Source organism: Hyposmocoma kahamanoa, unplaced genomic scaffold (genome assembly GCF_003589595.1).
Source record: "Hyposmocoma kahamanoa isolate Upper Pololo Valley unplaced genomic scaffold, ASM358959v1 65, whole genome shotgun sequence".
In the NCBI taxonomy this organism is placed as follows: Eukaryota; Metazoa; Arthropoda; class Insecta; order Lepidoptera; family Cosmopterigidae; genus Hyposmocoma; species Hyposmocoma kahamanoa.
In genome coordinates, this window is record NW_020653853.1 from 12,242,685 (window position 1) to 12,259,273 (window position 16,589).

A 16,589-nucleotide genomic window follows, 5' to 3' on the forward strand; every position below is an offset into this window, starting at 1 on the left:
CGACTTGTCTAAACACGATCTCGTATGACATTTCTTCAAGTTCATACGATTATCGTACAAATCGGTTCGAATCGTTTTGAGTGCGAGAATCGCCATTCGAGTTCAGTGATTACTGCGGTATTGACTATGGACATATCGAAAAGACGCAAGAATCATTCAAATTTAGAACGGCTGATAATATTAATTTCATTGCATTGTAGAGAAATATACATTTTTTTATTTTTTTCAAATTTTATAACATTTCTTAATCATTTAAAAGTGTTATTTTATGCACTAGTTGTATAGTATTTCATTTATATTTAAATTAATCGTAAATATAAAATACAAAAGCAATCAAAATAATCAAATAGCTAACCGTCTCTTTCCGACTCATAGCTTGCGTAAAAGACTGAACAAGACCCATCACGTCAATTTCAATTGTTTGAAACACAAGCGTTTGAAATATTTAGAACAAAAAAAATAAAAGTCGCTTTGATGCTAATGTTATGCTGTTATGATGCTAAAATATTTTTTAATACATGTTAGTAATACTTTCAAATATTGTTGTACTCTTTCTACGGCTCGGGGTTACCAATCAGAAGACCGAAAATACATTTGCCCGAAATAACTTTTGCATGAATTTCCATAATCCCGAAAGTATTTTTTTAGGTTTTTCGGGAGAAATATGTGTATCGTGAGTTTGGGTGTAATTTGTGGTTGTCTATATGTGTGTCCATGGTACCCGCGACACAGGGTTTCCCTAATGCGGGGCAATGTGGAGTGTGTGCGTTATTATAATTATTATTATTAATTAGTACCTAAGTGTTTATTTTGGAAAGCGTTTCTCTTGCGCAATCAATATCGCACATTTTAATTTTGTAATTATCTCACAACGGCAAATACCCTACTACCGTCATAGCCGTACTTTTTCATGCACAAGAAACATTTGCAAGAACTATGAGCAGTACGACTATGCCTGTTGACGAAATCAACCGTCGTCAGTGATAAACCGTAATAATTGTAGTGAAGCAATGTAAGCACTACGGCATATAGAAAATTGTATATCAACCCGAATCTTGTTATGTAACCGAATATATTACCCCTTAAATGAATTTGTGACTTTGTGAAGACGACTATCAAGAACGGCTAGTTTATTTTTAATTCCTCGTTTTAATGTTATGTCTGTCACTATTTTTCATAAAGAAATTTCTATTCTTCTTAACATAAATTACACAGATATACAAACTGTCCAATTTTGTAACTATAAATTTGAATGCTATGTAAATGACATGCAATTTTCGAAAAGAAATTCGACGCTTTCTTAAAGTATGTCACATGCAGCACCGTCAAAACCGAATCGCTAGAGAGCACAGTAAGTACCAACTCTTTAAAGAGTTTAATGATAAATTGTGGCTCATATTGGATATGAAAGTATTACGTAAAAACATATTAATGACAATAATAAGAAACAATTCCTCGCGAACAAAGCAGCTTTAGCAGTAGAAATCTTCATTAAAACTATGATGCTGCTATATTTTTGCTATGCTATATTTTCCAAACAAATCATTGCTTATCGAGTTCTTAGGTTTTCGCGATTGTTACACATAGGAAAAAAAAACTATTTTTCCGGATTTAAATCGCGTATATTCGTTTTTTCAAACAAACTGACGTTTCGGGCCCTTTACAGGTCCCATGGTCGACCGTGACCAATAGACCGGAAAAATAGTTTCATTTCCTAAATCATTGCTTTTTTAAGTTCTCACAGGTGGCGCTGCGGCAAATAAGCCGTTTAAACCTAATAAAAATAAATATCCGCAACAAGTACATAGAGAAATTTGTAAGGTCTACTGCCTCGATCCATAATTTAGTTGGCAGAGAGGTAGCCACGGTGAGGAAACAGTCGGTCGAAGAAATATCAGTACTGTTAACACTATAATAAAAGATTTGCGTACGGAACAGCTGTACTTACCTTGTCTAAGTTATGTACACTCATATGCATTTCCAAATACTCGCTAGAGTGAAATTTCTTATTACAAATATCGCAGTTAAAATTATTCGTCATCTTATGCGACTTCTGGTGAATGTCTCTGTAGTCTATGGGTATCACTTTACTGCATACCGAACATATGAACTTGTCTTTGCTCACTTCGCTGCCGTCTGCTGTTTCTACTGGTGGTTCTATAGGACGAACTCTGTAAAGGAAATAAACTATTAAACACCATAAGTTAGCAGAGCTGTGTTACAACCAACCAGTATTTCTTTACATTGATTTAAACTTTCACGACTTCCACACGTTATTATAAGGGACGTCCCTTCGGTACCATGGACGTTGAAATACGTCCGAAACGTCGAGGTAAATAAAATATGTTTTAATACACGATTAAGTCCCGAATTTAAAATCAAATAACAGTATTTTTTTTATGACATCTCCACGCAGCGCGCCGTTTAGTCCAAATTAAATACTAAAAAACATAGTCCAGTTTTAGTCAGCGTCAGTAGATGGTTTTTAATGACAAGTTACTGTAGGCCTGAAATGGTGGTGTTAGTTAATTTTTTGTACATCAAGATGACACGAATCGTGTGTAAAACAAATTAGTTCTTTAAAATTCCGCAACATGGTGCAATGTCGACATTTAATGGAAAGCTTTATCAACTTACGCGGCATAGTTACTATTGTTTAAATTTTTACGTTTTATTTTTAATTTTGTTCATGTCTACTACAACTTAGATCAACTACGTCGTATCTCGGTGTTTGTGATAGCTCCAGCATTATATAAATATAATATTCATTACGAGGATCGTTTATTTACAACATATTAACAAAAATACTTAACCAGTCGCGGTCATCTTTGTATTAAATTCATGCAAGGCAAAATTTCTTTAATTTTTATACTTACTTAGTAGGGTCGTGCATCCGTTTATGCAGTTTCAAAGACTTATTGGTCGGAAATATTGTGTTGCAAACTTCACATTCGAATATCGGCGGCGTCCCAGTCGTCGCTATGGTAAAAACATACACATGGTAAGGTATCATTAAGTATATATCCACTTGTGGACTCTAGTCCTTACGTGTAAAGACCACTAAAGAGAAGGGGACTTCCACACGGTATAGTGAGAAACGTTAATAGAAAAGCAAGAGATAAAGGCTATCCATTGTCAGCAATCATCGTGTCTGAATAGACATTTGTCAAGAGTATGGAAGTCAGAATACTTTGTAAAAAATGTGCATAGAAGCAGCACAAGTGCACCTTTAGCTGAATTGAGCTAAATATTTAGTGCTCTGGATAATGATTCTGTGTTCGAAATGTAGAATTTGTGCATGCACGCGATTTTACTGTGATGTTTACAAAAAATACTAAAAGCAGTGTCTACAGTAGGAAGAATTTAAACGGCAGGGTTTTAAATGTAAATTTAAAATTCGAGTTTATGTGTTCATTTATTACAGTTTCCGAAGAGTCCTAGGGAGGCGGTAGGGGCTTCGGAAGCAATTGGGGGCGTTTATGCTGTCAGGACCCCTTTTGACATTTGAAAAAAAAAAAACCTAAACTATCTATCTAAACTACACTACATTATACATGCATTCTTTTTCTAGTGATATATTAAAAAACACGTGTTTTCAATTATTTTTATTTGTGGTGGTAGAGAGCCAAAAAGTTTGGGAACTGTGATTAAGTACTATGAAAGCGCAAGGAAAAAAGGTGTCAATCAATTTAATAATAGTTACTGTTTACCTGCACCAGTCTTTGTTTTATGAACTTTCATGTGGGCGCACAGCGACTTAGAATTCTCGTAGCTAACTGGGCAGTGTGGACATGAATATTTTGCTGCAAAAAAAACCCTAATTATTGCCGAGGACTTATTAACTCTCTCAACCGTACCTAATAACTTGGCATCAGAGCACACCGAGAGAGGCCGCGACTAGTGGTATCATCATTGGTCATGAATGGAAATGTCTTTATTGACTTTCACAAAAGAAACTTATACTTATATATGCCTATGGCCCTCACATGTTCTTGAATTTATTTTCGTTTGTGAAAGTCTGGTGTCTATACTAGGATTAACCTATGTTATAGAGCACCGTCATAACTAATAACATTACAAAATATACTTATTATAATGAGAATAGCGAGAGCTCAGAATTTCACATGTAGCGGCATGCCGTTCGCATAGAAACCACAAATTCTTCAGTAAACATACAAATACCACTACTTATGCGATTCCGAGTTCTCGCTAATATCACTGTACTAGTAACCAAAAATTTTACTGGGTGTTGTTACCCAATTGGCGGCAATGGAATGGTAACAAATACATGTTGAAAAAGATCAGTGACTTTTCTCAATACTTCACAGGAATTAAAATTAAATTATAGACAATTAAAACAACTTACGAGTTTTACATGGATGCAATTTGAACTGCTCCAATGCAGACACATAAATATTGCATGACATACAATGAAACACTTTCACTTTTTCACCAGGCGCTGTAGTCGATTCAATTTCTTTTATCACAACCTTATGGTATGGCCCATTTTTCTCTGAAAACGATAATTCGAATACATAGTTATTTACTAAACAGTTTTATTTCTTATATTTACTTCCATTAAATACATGTATGACTTATGTTTGCTTTTATAAGTTTGTGTTAATTGAAATCAGTTTTCGCCAGAGTTCGCGTTAAACTGCTTTTTATAAATTTATTGTCGTAGTCGTCGAATGTATTAGACATTAATGAAATTAAAAACCAGTTTAATATATTTATTTTAGTTATTATTATATCCTAAATAGCCTCATGAATATGATCGCAGATACAAAAAGGAACGTTTTCATAAATCTCTGTTTGAAGTCCAAACTCACCATCGGGCTGTTTTATATTTTTAACAACACTATCACAAAATTTGTCGATTTGAACATATCGCCTTGTGTATATCCGCCCCGCTTTATCCATTACCTCTTCTTTTAGTTGTGGCTGAATTTTGTTCATTTGATCTGGAGCTAGATTTGGAGTAAAAGAATACTTTAAATTTGGCATTTTATCAACTTTGCTGTTCTCTGGACTGTGCATAGGTAGTCCATGACCACAAGAGACATTGTTACTTCAAAAATTTGCTGAATTTACTAATAAAACATGAATTATAATTGAATAAGTTTCCAATCCAACATTTAAACAAAAATTTAAATAAAATTTAATTATCATACATACAACACTGCCAAAACAGCATCTGGTCGATACAGATACATTTTTGTTCCAGAGCTAAGAAGTCAGAAAATAAAGTTTATTTACCAACATTATTGAAAAAAGTAGCTGCTAGTGATGTGGTCGTTGTGGCTGAGTTCTGGGCCGCTATAGTATAATGTATGTCATCGATACGGTAAGAAGATTGAAAAAAGTCTTAAGTGAAAAATATGTAAAGTAAAAAAATATATTTAACCAATAAGAGACCTATTCCAATCGTAGCAGTCTTCAGAAGTATAGGAGCCTCAATAATATCTCCAGTCTCTGTAATCATGCGTCGTGACATCTGCTTGTCTACCATAGTGGAATCTTCTGATGGTATTGAGGATTCGTAGGCGACAGGATTAGCTTCTGTGTTATCCATATCGTCCATGGGTTCCTGAGTAAAGTATGTACCAATCTATTAATTTAGCTCAGGCCACAGACGCGGTATAGCGGGAAAAGCGGTCCGGGCGTGGACCTGCAACCACATTTCATTTTCTAGTGTTCAAGAAAATATTCTGCTTTTATTCGCGTCACGGAAGCAACGCAAATGAAATTTTGGCTGAATTCATACCAAAACTTAATAAAAACACACTCAAGAGCTGTAAAAAAATACAACGTGCAATCCCGCTAAAGCCCTGCTCCCGGACCGCGCCCCGCTGTTGCCGCTCTGTGTAGATGGTTGCATAGGACTCAAAGGAATACAGCTTTGCGCCCGTATCTGCCCTGGGCTCGGCCCGCCCCGTCTCGCCACTCGGTTTCAATGTGGTAGCGTGCATAAGAACTCGAACATTACAAAAATTCCTGGCCACGGAAAGCTCTCGCTACCGCCTGTCTGACCAGAGCATTCTAGGAACAAATTAAGTTAATGACTAAGTAAAATATTTAAATCAATTAACTAGCCATTAATTTGATTCGAATATGAATCAGTAACAAATTGAAAGATTTCGTTTAGCGCTATCAAATTATACAATGCCAATTTATAATTACGTATCATGTTTGTGAGCATGTTAAATGTGCTGTTTTCTTCGTACTGGTACCTCTTTAGGTAGGTTCTGCCTCTTTAGACAGATGTACAAAAGTTTATAGTATAATGTGAAACCAATATTAGAAGACAAATATGGAATAGCATAGCACGTACCATATACATACCATGATACATAAATGTACAGAGTCAAGAGCACATCCAGCTTGACACTTAAGATTTAAATCCAATTCTATGCCGCTTACGATAAACACGGTCCAAAGTACAAAGTGTGAAGCTTAACATGCTCTTGACTGTACATGCTATATTTATTTTTTGTCTTTCGTATCAAGTAAGCGGGTTGGTATCTGCCACTTGACATATCTTGTCATTTTGCATGGTGTAGAATATAGATATTATCAAGATGGTCTACCTCAACTACAACGTCCTGGTCATTATGGAAGTTTTGTATATGCTCTAACACTGATGTGAATGAGACACCGCAAGTATTGCAGCTATATATCTCTTCTTGATTTTCTTCAGGCTCATTTGCTTGCGTTATTACAGTTTCTGACTCCATTTTCATATCTGTAATATTAATACGAGTACTGTTATGTATCATTTGGATCTATTTATTCTTCAGTTTGGAATGGCTGTATTGCCAACAATTATGCAACAGAAATAATGTAATTGTAGGGCCAGATCAATTGCATGACTTAGGTCTTATTGCATTCTCATATTACTAACTTTTCTATATTCTCTTGGGTCTGGGTGTTTGTGGTACCATCATTGTTTCGGATTTCCATAACACAAGTGCCTTAGTTAATTACTTTACAACCAGAGCAATGTATGTGACGTTGTCGAATATTTATTTATATGTATATTTTAACAAATATCAGTTAATCTAGTTGGATAAATCTATTTCGTACACTACTAACAATATACCTTTTACAGTAGTTAATGATATGGTGCCATCATTATTCTGTTTTGTGACAACAGTACTGCCAGCATCCAACTCTGCATCATCACTTGTCATTATTAAGTACCGACTGACACCATGTTCTTTGACCAGCTTGAGCTCTTGTGTTTGTATGCACGGTTTCATCAATTGCTTACTTAATACTTCTACGTACATCTTGCCAGCTCCATCTTCTGTGATTTCTTTAAAATTGGATGGAAAGGGATCTGAGGTATCTTGTTTAATTTGATTTGAAACTGAAATGTGAATATAAGTTTATGTTTACCTATTATATATATAACTTTAAGTATAATACAAAGAGGATAATACTTCCCACTGAAATTCCTGAATGATTAAGGCTAAAAATCTGAACAAAACATTTACATTTTTACTTACAATTGGACATAGTTATAATAAAATGATCCAAATCACACTTAGGGCGAAAATGAGTTAAGTATACCACGTGATTCACCGTAGTCTATTCTTTCATGCCAGAACGACTCGTGTCGATATCTCTAATATTGGCGAAATTATAACTATGTAGCATTTTGAAAAAAACGCAGTTTTCCCAGAAATATTTTTAAACGATCCAGGTGCCCTGGACTCTCATTCAACAACACATGACATGATCTACTGGAGTATGAATCGTTCTTAAAAAACGCTAAACTATTAAATATGATGACCAGTAAGATTCAAATAAACTTGAATCATTTTGTTTTGTTTGTTTTTTTGTTTGTTTTTAACAAAAATGCACCAAAGTAACTTAAATAGTGTTGGCTTTTTAAGATCTTGAAATAATAGGATCCAAAGTAACTTGGATTGTTTTGATTATTTTTTTAATAGGGACAGAATGTTCCACTTACGTTTAACATAATTACTTGGATCATATTGGCTATTTTTTACAGCAAAGTCAAACTGTCCATTCGAGTTTGGATTATTCTTACTAAACGTTGGTTACTTAAAAAATGTAGGACTTCAAAATTGTCTTTCAAATTTTAAGTGACTTTTAAAAACAAATTGACTTCTAAATGTTCATAGAATGGCCCGACATCATTAGGTATTAAATTTAACATAGACCAGCTCCCGTTGCATGCTTCTGCGATGAAGCTGTTTGTTCGAGTAATAAAACCGCCACTTTGAAATTTTATCACAATAATGAACGTGTCAAGCACATGTTTTCTTTACTCATGAGCCGCGTCTGCCGCCATCAATGGCCGCGAAAGTATATCGGAACGCCAAACATGGCCTGGCAAGATGACATCTGAGTTTAAAACATTTTGACAGCTCTGCACGGTAATTTTATCAACGTGAAATTTGAGCGTCACAAACGAAATAAATAGAAATAATAAACAAAAACAGGTTGTTACATATTAACTATTGGAAAAAGGTGAGGGGAAATCGACTGTGATAAACATGTGGCGGGGAGGTTTATCATTATCGCATGCGATATAGCGCCATGCATGTCATTGAGCTTACCCTCATTTATCATGAGCATGGCCATAGTGGCGTTAAACTATTCATTGTTATGTTAATATGAGTAATCTGTGATATGAGGAACGACCACTCCCTCTCGCCGTTTTCTGTATGCTAGTAACCTAGTACTTAATAATAATAGCTAGTACCTAATAATTTTCCTCAAAATTTGTTAGCATGTAAATCAAATATTTTTCATCTTTTTTCAGGAAAATTTCTTTTGTAGCAAGACAATTTACTTTTTCTTATTTTTGAACACTTGTCGAATAATTATACCCTTTTTCTATGTGCACAGATCCCAAGAACCTATTTGATTTCATTCGCATTACTTTTAATGGATTTGCATGTAATTTCATACATTCTTACAACATCTTTATAATATCTATATATTCTTCGATTCTGTAAAGACGTAGCACGTGTTTCAAGGCATATTAAATTTTTCAAAAATCTGTATCATTGGGCAAAAATTTATTCCCAGGTTCCACACAGCGACAGCGAATCTTTTTTTAAAGTCGGATGGGTCCTCAGAGCCACTTTTAGCATCAATACCAAATTAATGTTCCTATTTTGACCTCGGGAATCACTCCATAAAGAAGCACAGGAAGTTGGCTTGTGTCTATTGTGGCATATAAATAACGAATTGGCGATCTTATACTATGGAGTGATTCACGAGGAGGTCAAAATAGGAACATTAAATTGGTATTGTTGCTAAAAGTGGCTCTGGACACCGACCTTAAAAACGTTTTGCTGTCACTATTTGGAACATGGGCATACATTTTGGCCCAATGATACAGATTTTTGATAAATTTAAGAAGCCTTGAACACATCTGACGTCTTTACATAATCGAAGAATTATGGATATTATGAAGATGTGTACAAAAGCAAACCCATTAAAAGTAATGTGAATGAGTTCAGAGTTATTGGGAACTGTAGGTACAAATAGAAAGGGTATAATGAATCGAAAAGCGTTCGAAAATAACGATTCTGGTTGATGTGGCTGAAATTGTATTAATAATTAAACAATATCTTATCATTAAAACCAAATGTATAAAGTGTAGAACAAGAATTTTAAAAATGTCGAAAAAACATTACTTGCGGTGGCGAATGTCGGAAAATCTCTTGAAACTAGGATAAATAAATAAGTTAAGTTTTTTTAACAAAATAATTCTTGAAGCAACTAGTCTTCGATTTAGTGAGGAAAAAATAATTTTTAAATATGTTTTAAAATTTAATGCATCCGAATAATGTCAAGAAATTACATTTTTGCGAAAAACCTGGGTTAAGTATTCAATTTTTATTGCTGTAGAAAATGATAAAGTTATGTTGGAATGTAGTGTTATTATAGTTCAAAACATAGAACAATTAACAGAGATTTCTTAAAATTCTTAAAAATGCAATTATATTCATTTAATTACAATAAAACAATTAATATATACACTTTTTGCACATTTTGGATAATTTTTGCAAAATGAAAAATAATTGCAAAAGTTTTTTTGCCATACAAAATTAAAATTATTCAAATCCTATTTAAAAAAAAAAATTACATTAATCATTAATTTATGAAAAGTTTGGTAATTGATGTGAAACTATAAAGTGAAAACTTTAATTTGACGAAAAAAAATGAAGATCGGTTGAGAATTCAGCAGTTAAAATTTTAAACTTTCGAAAACTTTAACTTCTATTTTCTCGAAAATTACCAATTGTGACTTGGATCTTTTATTATAACTACATCCAATTACAAAACTTTTTCCTAAATACACTACTGCAGCAAAACAATTGGTACTAAACATTGACTTACAATTATATGGACGTCGGGTCCGCGCTAAAAAGTGTCCGCACTTGTAAGGCGCTAAAATCGTATACAGATCGCCAAACTCCGCTTTAGTCTTCATTTGTTCGATTCACAGTGCGATACTGCGATGACATTACAATTTAAATTTAAAATAGGTTGACTTGGGACATTTTTTTCGTGGTTTTTGTATTAGACCCGTCATCCATATATTTGTAAGTCAATGGTACTAAAACATTAAAAATATAGAACAAAATGTAATAAGATAGTTCTGGCATTTCAGACAGAGGTATTACCCTCTCAATATGTATTACTTTCTTGAAGTTTAAGTTCACAGTAAACTATGCAATCTAGTAAGAATATCCAAAGGATTTTATGTGTTTTACCTAGTTGTGCAGTTAGTGTGTTGTTCAGAAATAAGGATGGTAAAAATTTTCATTTTTGGTTTGAACTTTTAAGAAAAATATAACAATGGCAGTGCAATTGAATTGTTATGAAAAATTCTGCCTTGTAGAGGTTTGGCTTCGAGCTATCAAACTTGAAGAATTGGCAACTTACCGATTTCATGCTGTTCTGTAGGGACATCAACATTGCTTACACTTTCTATGTTCGAAATATCGAATGTTATTGTTTCAAGTTCATCATCTGGCCGGCAGTTATCAAGAGTTAAATGTTCAATAAGGTGCCCTAGAGATGACCATTTATTGTTACATATAGGACAAATGACATTGTCTAAAATACTTGCTAAATGCTCAATAAGTTCAGGTTTCGTAGCAAAGCTTTTAGTACAACAACCCGGACATTTCAAATCAACGTCTCCCATTTTGAATTGCTTGCATTCCTAAAGGTTTTTTGGTATTTGATCAAGGAAGACTCATCCACATTGCAGAATCATTTTGTAAACTTAACAGTTTAGCGCTACTTCCTTGTGCTAAATTCAGTTCGTATCTAAATTCTCACCACCACACCATTTTTGCTATTCGGGTTTGTTATGAAGAACTTCACACTATTTTCCTAGCAATAACGTGAAGAAAGCACAAAACGTGCATCGAGCGAAAAATCAAAATGTCAGCTTGTCAAAATTTCGATGTCAAAATAAAGATAGCTAGCTGTTCCTAAAGCTAGCTACGAAACATTCCGTTTATACATTCCATTCCATAATATTGAAGTATGAACTGATATAATCTACTAAAACTCATATGTCAATTAACTCGATAACAATAATATTGCTAAAATCTGTTTACAATAACAATTTCCAAATATTTCAAATTATTAATTAAATGAAGAAAAGAGCTATAAATATGAATTAGGATTCGTAAACGCAAACAAATGTCGCTTAACGCTCATTTAAAGCGGGTCGTCTGCCATATCGGCAGACTACCTCGCTTGTCTGACAGGCGACGCAGTCGACTCACCATTTACGACGAGCCGTCAGGAAGTAGTCTGTCGACTCAGCAGACTACTTCACTGTAATTGCAGCTCATTACTGCCAATGTCAATTTTACCAATTCCCCAAAAATCAACATCAAATTATTTTCTTTATCTCTTTGCATCGAGTATATTAATTATGTACTCTATTTAGTAGTATGTCTGGCACATAAAACAATAACACAATTTTAGGTAGAAAAAAATCCAGTCCCGAAAAGTTTAATGTCCCGAAAACTTGAAAAATTACTATTTCGGAAACTGTGCGGAGTTTGCGAAATTAGTCTTTATGTGCAGCTAGGTTTTAATTCAAAGTTGCAAATCTAAGTAACATATTATAAAAAAGTCAGAAAAAATAAAGTAAAAAATATCTAAATGGCGAATTACTTGCCGCCTATGTGCCAGCGCGAAAAAACGTTTGTAATATGCCTACTTACAAGTAAGGCTTTTCAAAAAACAATTTAACGAATTACTTAGCTACAACTATTTGGTCATAGACGACTCACTATTTACACCGCGTTGGTTGCCGCCTTCGCCTGGCAAGCGACTACGGCTGACAACTCAGTGTAAATGAGCCCTTAAGGTTTTTTTTTAGAGAGGTAGGAGTAGGAGTAGTATATTTATCTCAAAAGTGGCAACATTATAAACATTATAAACATCGCCATTTTGTGGTACAATCTGTCACGATTTGTGTTCTTTGATGTTTTCTCTTTAATTGCATGTTTGATTTGTAATTATTTGCATTTCATCTTCGATTTTATTGTACGTTATGAAGTCTAGTGGAAGTCTATATGTGGAAAATATTTCAACCAAACGATAATCTCTTGGTGACGTTTGCAACTATATCTATGTTTATACATACATTACGAAAACTATTTCGCGGGAGAATTTAAGTGAAGGAAGATGTTAGGCAAGCGAATGCATCACAATAGCAAAGGCCGTTTAGCCAGCAAAAGCCATGACAACGGTAAACCGTCGAGTCCAGGAGTAACACCGCATTCGAAACCAGCGAAGATTCCTGGCGCTTCTGGTGGTAAAACAAAGGTAGAAATGTGTCCTATTCCTTATATGAAATCTCAGGATAATGCTGCAAACCTACCACGATTTACAGCCATTGCAGCAAGGTCTGCTGATGAGCCAATTGGTATGGATGAATTAGATGCCCTGCAACTAGAACTTGAATCATTACTAAGTACTACAGCACTCCGAATAAGGTTTTTCCAATCTGAAATTGAGAGCATTGACACGAATGAGTCAAAGAGAGAGAAAAAAGGCAAAGCAGCTGGCAAACAACTGCAATATCCTGTCAAAAGGAAGTTCCAAGAAGATAAACTAGTGAAAACCAGAGACTACACCAAACTATCCAACCAGCCAAAAGTACCAAAGTTCAAAAATTTTTCAAATGCATCTGGAGCGTCTCACAATTATCAGAGTGATCTGGTCAACTCAGATAACTCTGTTAAATTGGAGTTATCTCAGCTAACTTTGCCTAAGAATAATATTCCATACAAGTTTTGGAACTCTGTGGAGCCTTATTGTGCACCAGTCACATTGGACGACATAAAATTTTTAGAGTCTTTACTGGCACAAAGTAGCAATACCACTTTGCCTCCTATACCACCCCTTGGGAAGCATTATTCAGAAGTGTGGGCTGATGAGCACCTTGCAGAAGATCAAAATGCTTCTAATCCCAATAAAATCAAATCTACTGGTATGTCTCCTGAGGCTTCAAGTTTGAGAAAAAAGTTGGATAAATCAAATGATAATATGATAACAGGACCACTTACACAGAGATTAGTGTCTGCATTAATGGAAGAAAATGTTATGCCCTATGATGTACCCGATGTTAAAGTCAAGGCAATCACTAATACCAAAAGTAGTTATAAGAACTCTCTTACTTTAGAAAAATGTCTTAGGAAAGAGTTGGTTGAACAGGGCATTTTAGATCCAGAAGACTTGCCTCCTCTCACCAATCCAGCTGATGACGAGATCTTAACAGAAATCAAGAAATGTCAAACTGAACTGACTGCTGTCAGAAAGGACAACTGTCGTAACCTCAAGCATCTTATTGGACTCTGTAAGCAAGAAATGATTAGACTGAATTTGAAAAAGCAACTTGATCATGTGGATATGGAATGTATTGAAATTTATAAAAAGATGGTGGCAGCCAAACAAAAGAAAAGACCAATTACTAAGAAAGAAAAGGATGATGCTTGGAGAGCTATCAATGAGCAGATCAGGCTCAATAAAGAGATTAATGCCTTGCCTTTGACAGGGCCAAATAGTAGTTAAATATTTTTAACTACTTAACTATACTAATCCTTTTTAGCTAACTTTTATTTTGTAAGTACTACTGCAAACAGCTCCAAATTAAAACTAGAAGCTTAGTTATTTAAAAGAAAGGGATAAATCAGCCCTAGTAATGCTTTTTGAGCTGATTGTGCCTCATAATTGTTATTAATTGGGTAGTAAATAAAACTATTTAAAATAAAGTTGTAGTTTTTTCTGCTATAAGCATTACACGAGCAAATTTTAATTATATAGCTCCATTTGTTTTCTAATCAAGATTTACATTGTTGGGAATTGTAACCAAATTATATTTAAATTAGTACAAATTGGTTTTCTATATAGTCTGTTAGTTCCCTTCTCTGGTAGAGATGTTCGAGTATCAGTAAATATGAGTAGTATTACAATAATTGTGATTATCAACATCACACTTTGGATAGTTAAAAATCAGTCCATATCTATGTCTGTGTATCAGTCGATGCCGGTTTTTATTGATACACGATTAGCTTCTTTTAGTTACAATATAAAGTTTACATAAATCGTTCAATAGGGAATGATCTGAATTGCTGTTTGCGTTATTTAAAAATTATAGTCGCTCCTTTACACTGCATGAGAAATTTATCCTCTATTCTAGTTTACGCGTATCGGGGTCAGCAATGTTCGCGGTGATGTGTGAGTGATGGTAATATTACTATGCAGGCAAACAAGCACGGAGTGATGCATATAACTGTTATAATGTAACATCATTTCATTTATGTAGTTTTTTTTTGTTCGTAATGGGAGCGATCACATTAGTTCAAATGGACGAGTTCGGTGACGGTCTTTGCTTGGTCTTTTCCTTTGGATGTTGAAATCGCTAGCGATGGGCGAGTCGAGTTAGTTAGTTCGGTTAACTCGAGTTACACCGAGTCAACTCGAGTTACTCCGAGTCAACTCGAGTTACTTATTTATGAACTCGAGCTAACTCGATTTGATACCCGTCCCACCCCGAGCTGTATACTTCATTCATACAGCGCAATGCTCAGCGAGCGATAGGCGAATTGCGTTATTTAACTCGAGTTTCGTCCACAACGAGTTAACCAAACGTCACTTTTGTTAAAAAAAATAAATAAAAAAAATGTGGCTGCCGTACAGGGAGAATACGGTGTCGGCATTTTACAAGTAAATCATTATGACAATATTGCTCGCAATGCACACGTGTGCACAGATCAATTACCTACTATCACAACATAAAAGCTCAAGCATTTGTCTACTCTAAAACGTAATGATTTTTTTCTCTAGGAGCGACTTTATCGTGATCGTGATGCCGTGACGACGGACACTGACAAACGATTACGAAACGAAAACGGAAAGTGTTAATTCAAACGTTTCTAATTATTTTTCTTCTTACTCATTCATAGGGTCGTATTGGAATACGAGTTCTGGAGAACTCTACTCAATGCTCAAGTCAGGACTTGAGAATGTTTTAAAGCATTAGAAATCATACTCGAGTCCTTGCCATTAGGATCGTATTTCCAGAGCTTCAAGTCATACTCTAGTCTTGACTTGAGCATTAAGTAGAGTTCAGGGGCCTTACATGAACTCTTATTACAGTTCAGTATAGGTTCGTAACGAGAACAAAGCGGGATGGTGATATACACTTCATGTAGCGCTATCTCACACACTGTGTCACAACGATTTATATTAGGTCATAAACTGGATCGTAATAAGAGTTCATGGCAAGGCCCCTGGAATACAACCCTTTAGAGAGGCAAAGGGTGGCAAACACTAATAATAGCCATGTCATTTGTGACAAAGGTTTGCCCTTTCAATAAAATCGCTAGGTGACTTGCGCTAGGTGTCCTAGGTAGGAATTATTCGAAACCTCTAAGTTCCAAACGATGCGATACCTACTTGTCAAAAAGTACTAATGTCAGAAAAGTATCGATACTTTTCCATGTCCCTATTTACTACAACTATAGTGTTTGCCATCCTCTGCCTCTCAGTAGATAAATACATTAATTCATAAATAGATCATTTATATTGTAATAGTAAGCAATTGATCTGTGCACACGTGTGCGTTGCGAGCAATTTTATCATAATCACTTATCTGTAAAATTCCGCCGCCTATCAAAAGTGACATTTGGATATAATGTACTGTGAGAAAATAAACAGTAAGGTGCAAAAGCTGTTTTAAAACTTTAAAGTTTTCAGATAATTCTTCAAACATGAAAAAACATCCTAGGATAAAAGGACAAAAGTATCGCTACCGTGAGGAATCTACGCTTTTTTTTCGATACTTATAAGAGTACGATACTTTTTATCAGATAATAATCATGAGTATCGATGCTTTTGTTTCGATAATGTGTCCTTAGCAGTAAAGTCTTCCTCAGTCAGTAAATATTTATTCTATATTTATACCATTTTGTTTATTTACATCTCATAATTCCTCCTTCCTCTTTCACTTTTTCTCCAACTTTCAAATCCCGTTTCCAAATTACATTCCATGATATTATAAAAGC

The 16,589-nt window shown here is 34.7% G+C and overlaps 2 protein-coding genes across 3 annotated transcripts in view; one reads left to right on the forward strand and one right to left on the reverse strand.

Moving 5' to 3' along the window:
• Positions 1 to 11,360, reverse strand: part of LOC113231325 (zinc finger protein 2-like) — a 22,410-nt gene extending 11,050 nt beyond the window's left edge. The window contains exons 1-9 of one of the 2 annotated variants that reach the window (XM_026465604.1): positions 10,936 to 11,360; positions 7,103 to 7,372; positions 6,591 to 6,745; positions 5,419 to 5,590; positions 4,833 to 4,970; positions 4,367 to 4,513; positions 3,711 to 3,803; positions 2,877 to 2,979; positions 1,949 to 2,171 (exon numbers count right to left, since the gene is read on the reverse strand). In XM_026465604.1, the coding sequence (XP_026321389.1) occupies positions 1,949 to 2,171; positions 2,877 to 2,979; positions 3,711 to 3,803; positions 4,367 to 4,513; positions 4,833 to 4,970; positions 5,419 to 5,590; positions 6,591 to 6,745; positions 7,103 to 7,372; positions 10,936 to 11,200 (1,566 nt within the window). In that variant the 5' untranslated portion in view covers positions 11,201 to 11,360. Of the gene's footprint in view, positions 1 to 1,948; positions 2,172 to 2,876; positions 2,980 to 3,710; positions 3,804 to 4,366; positions 4,514 to 4,832; positions 4,971 to 5,418; positions 5,591 to 6,590; positions 6,746 to 7,102; positions 7,373 to 10,386; positions 10,423 to 10,935 lie in introns of those variants that run through there. The other variant, XM_026465605.1, reaches the window with a different exon arrangement.
• Positions 11,361 to 12,466: 1,106 nt separating this feature from the next.
• LOC113231326 (transcriptional adapter 3) lies at positions 12,467 to 14,202 on the forward strand. Its single transcript, XM_026465606.1, has one exon. The coding sequence runs from the start codon at positions 12,706 to 12,708 to the stop codon at positions 14,092 to 14,094; it is 1,389 nt and encodes a 462-aa protein (XP_026321391.1). The 5' UTR covers positions 12,467 to 12,705; the 3' UTR covers positions 14,095 to 14,202.
• The last annotated feature ends 2,387 nt before the right edge of the window (positions 14,203 to 16,589 follow it).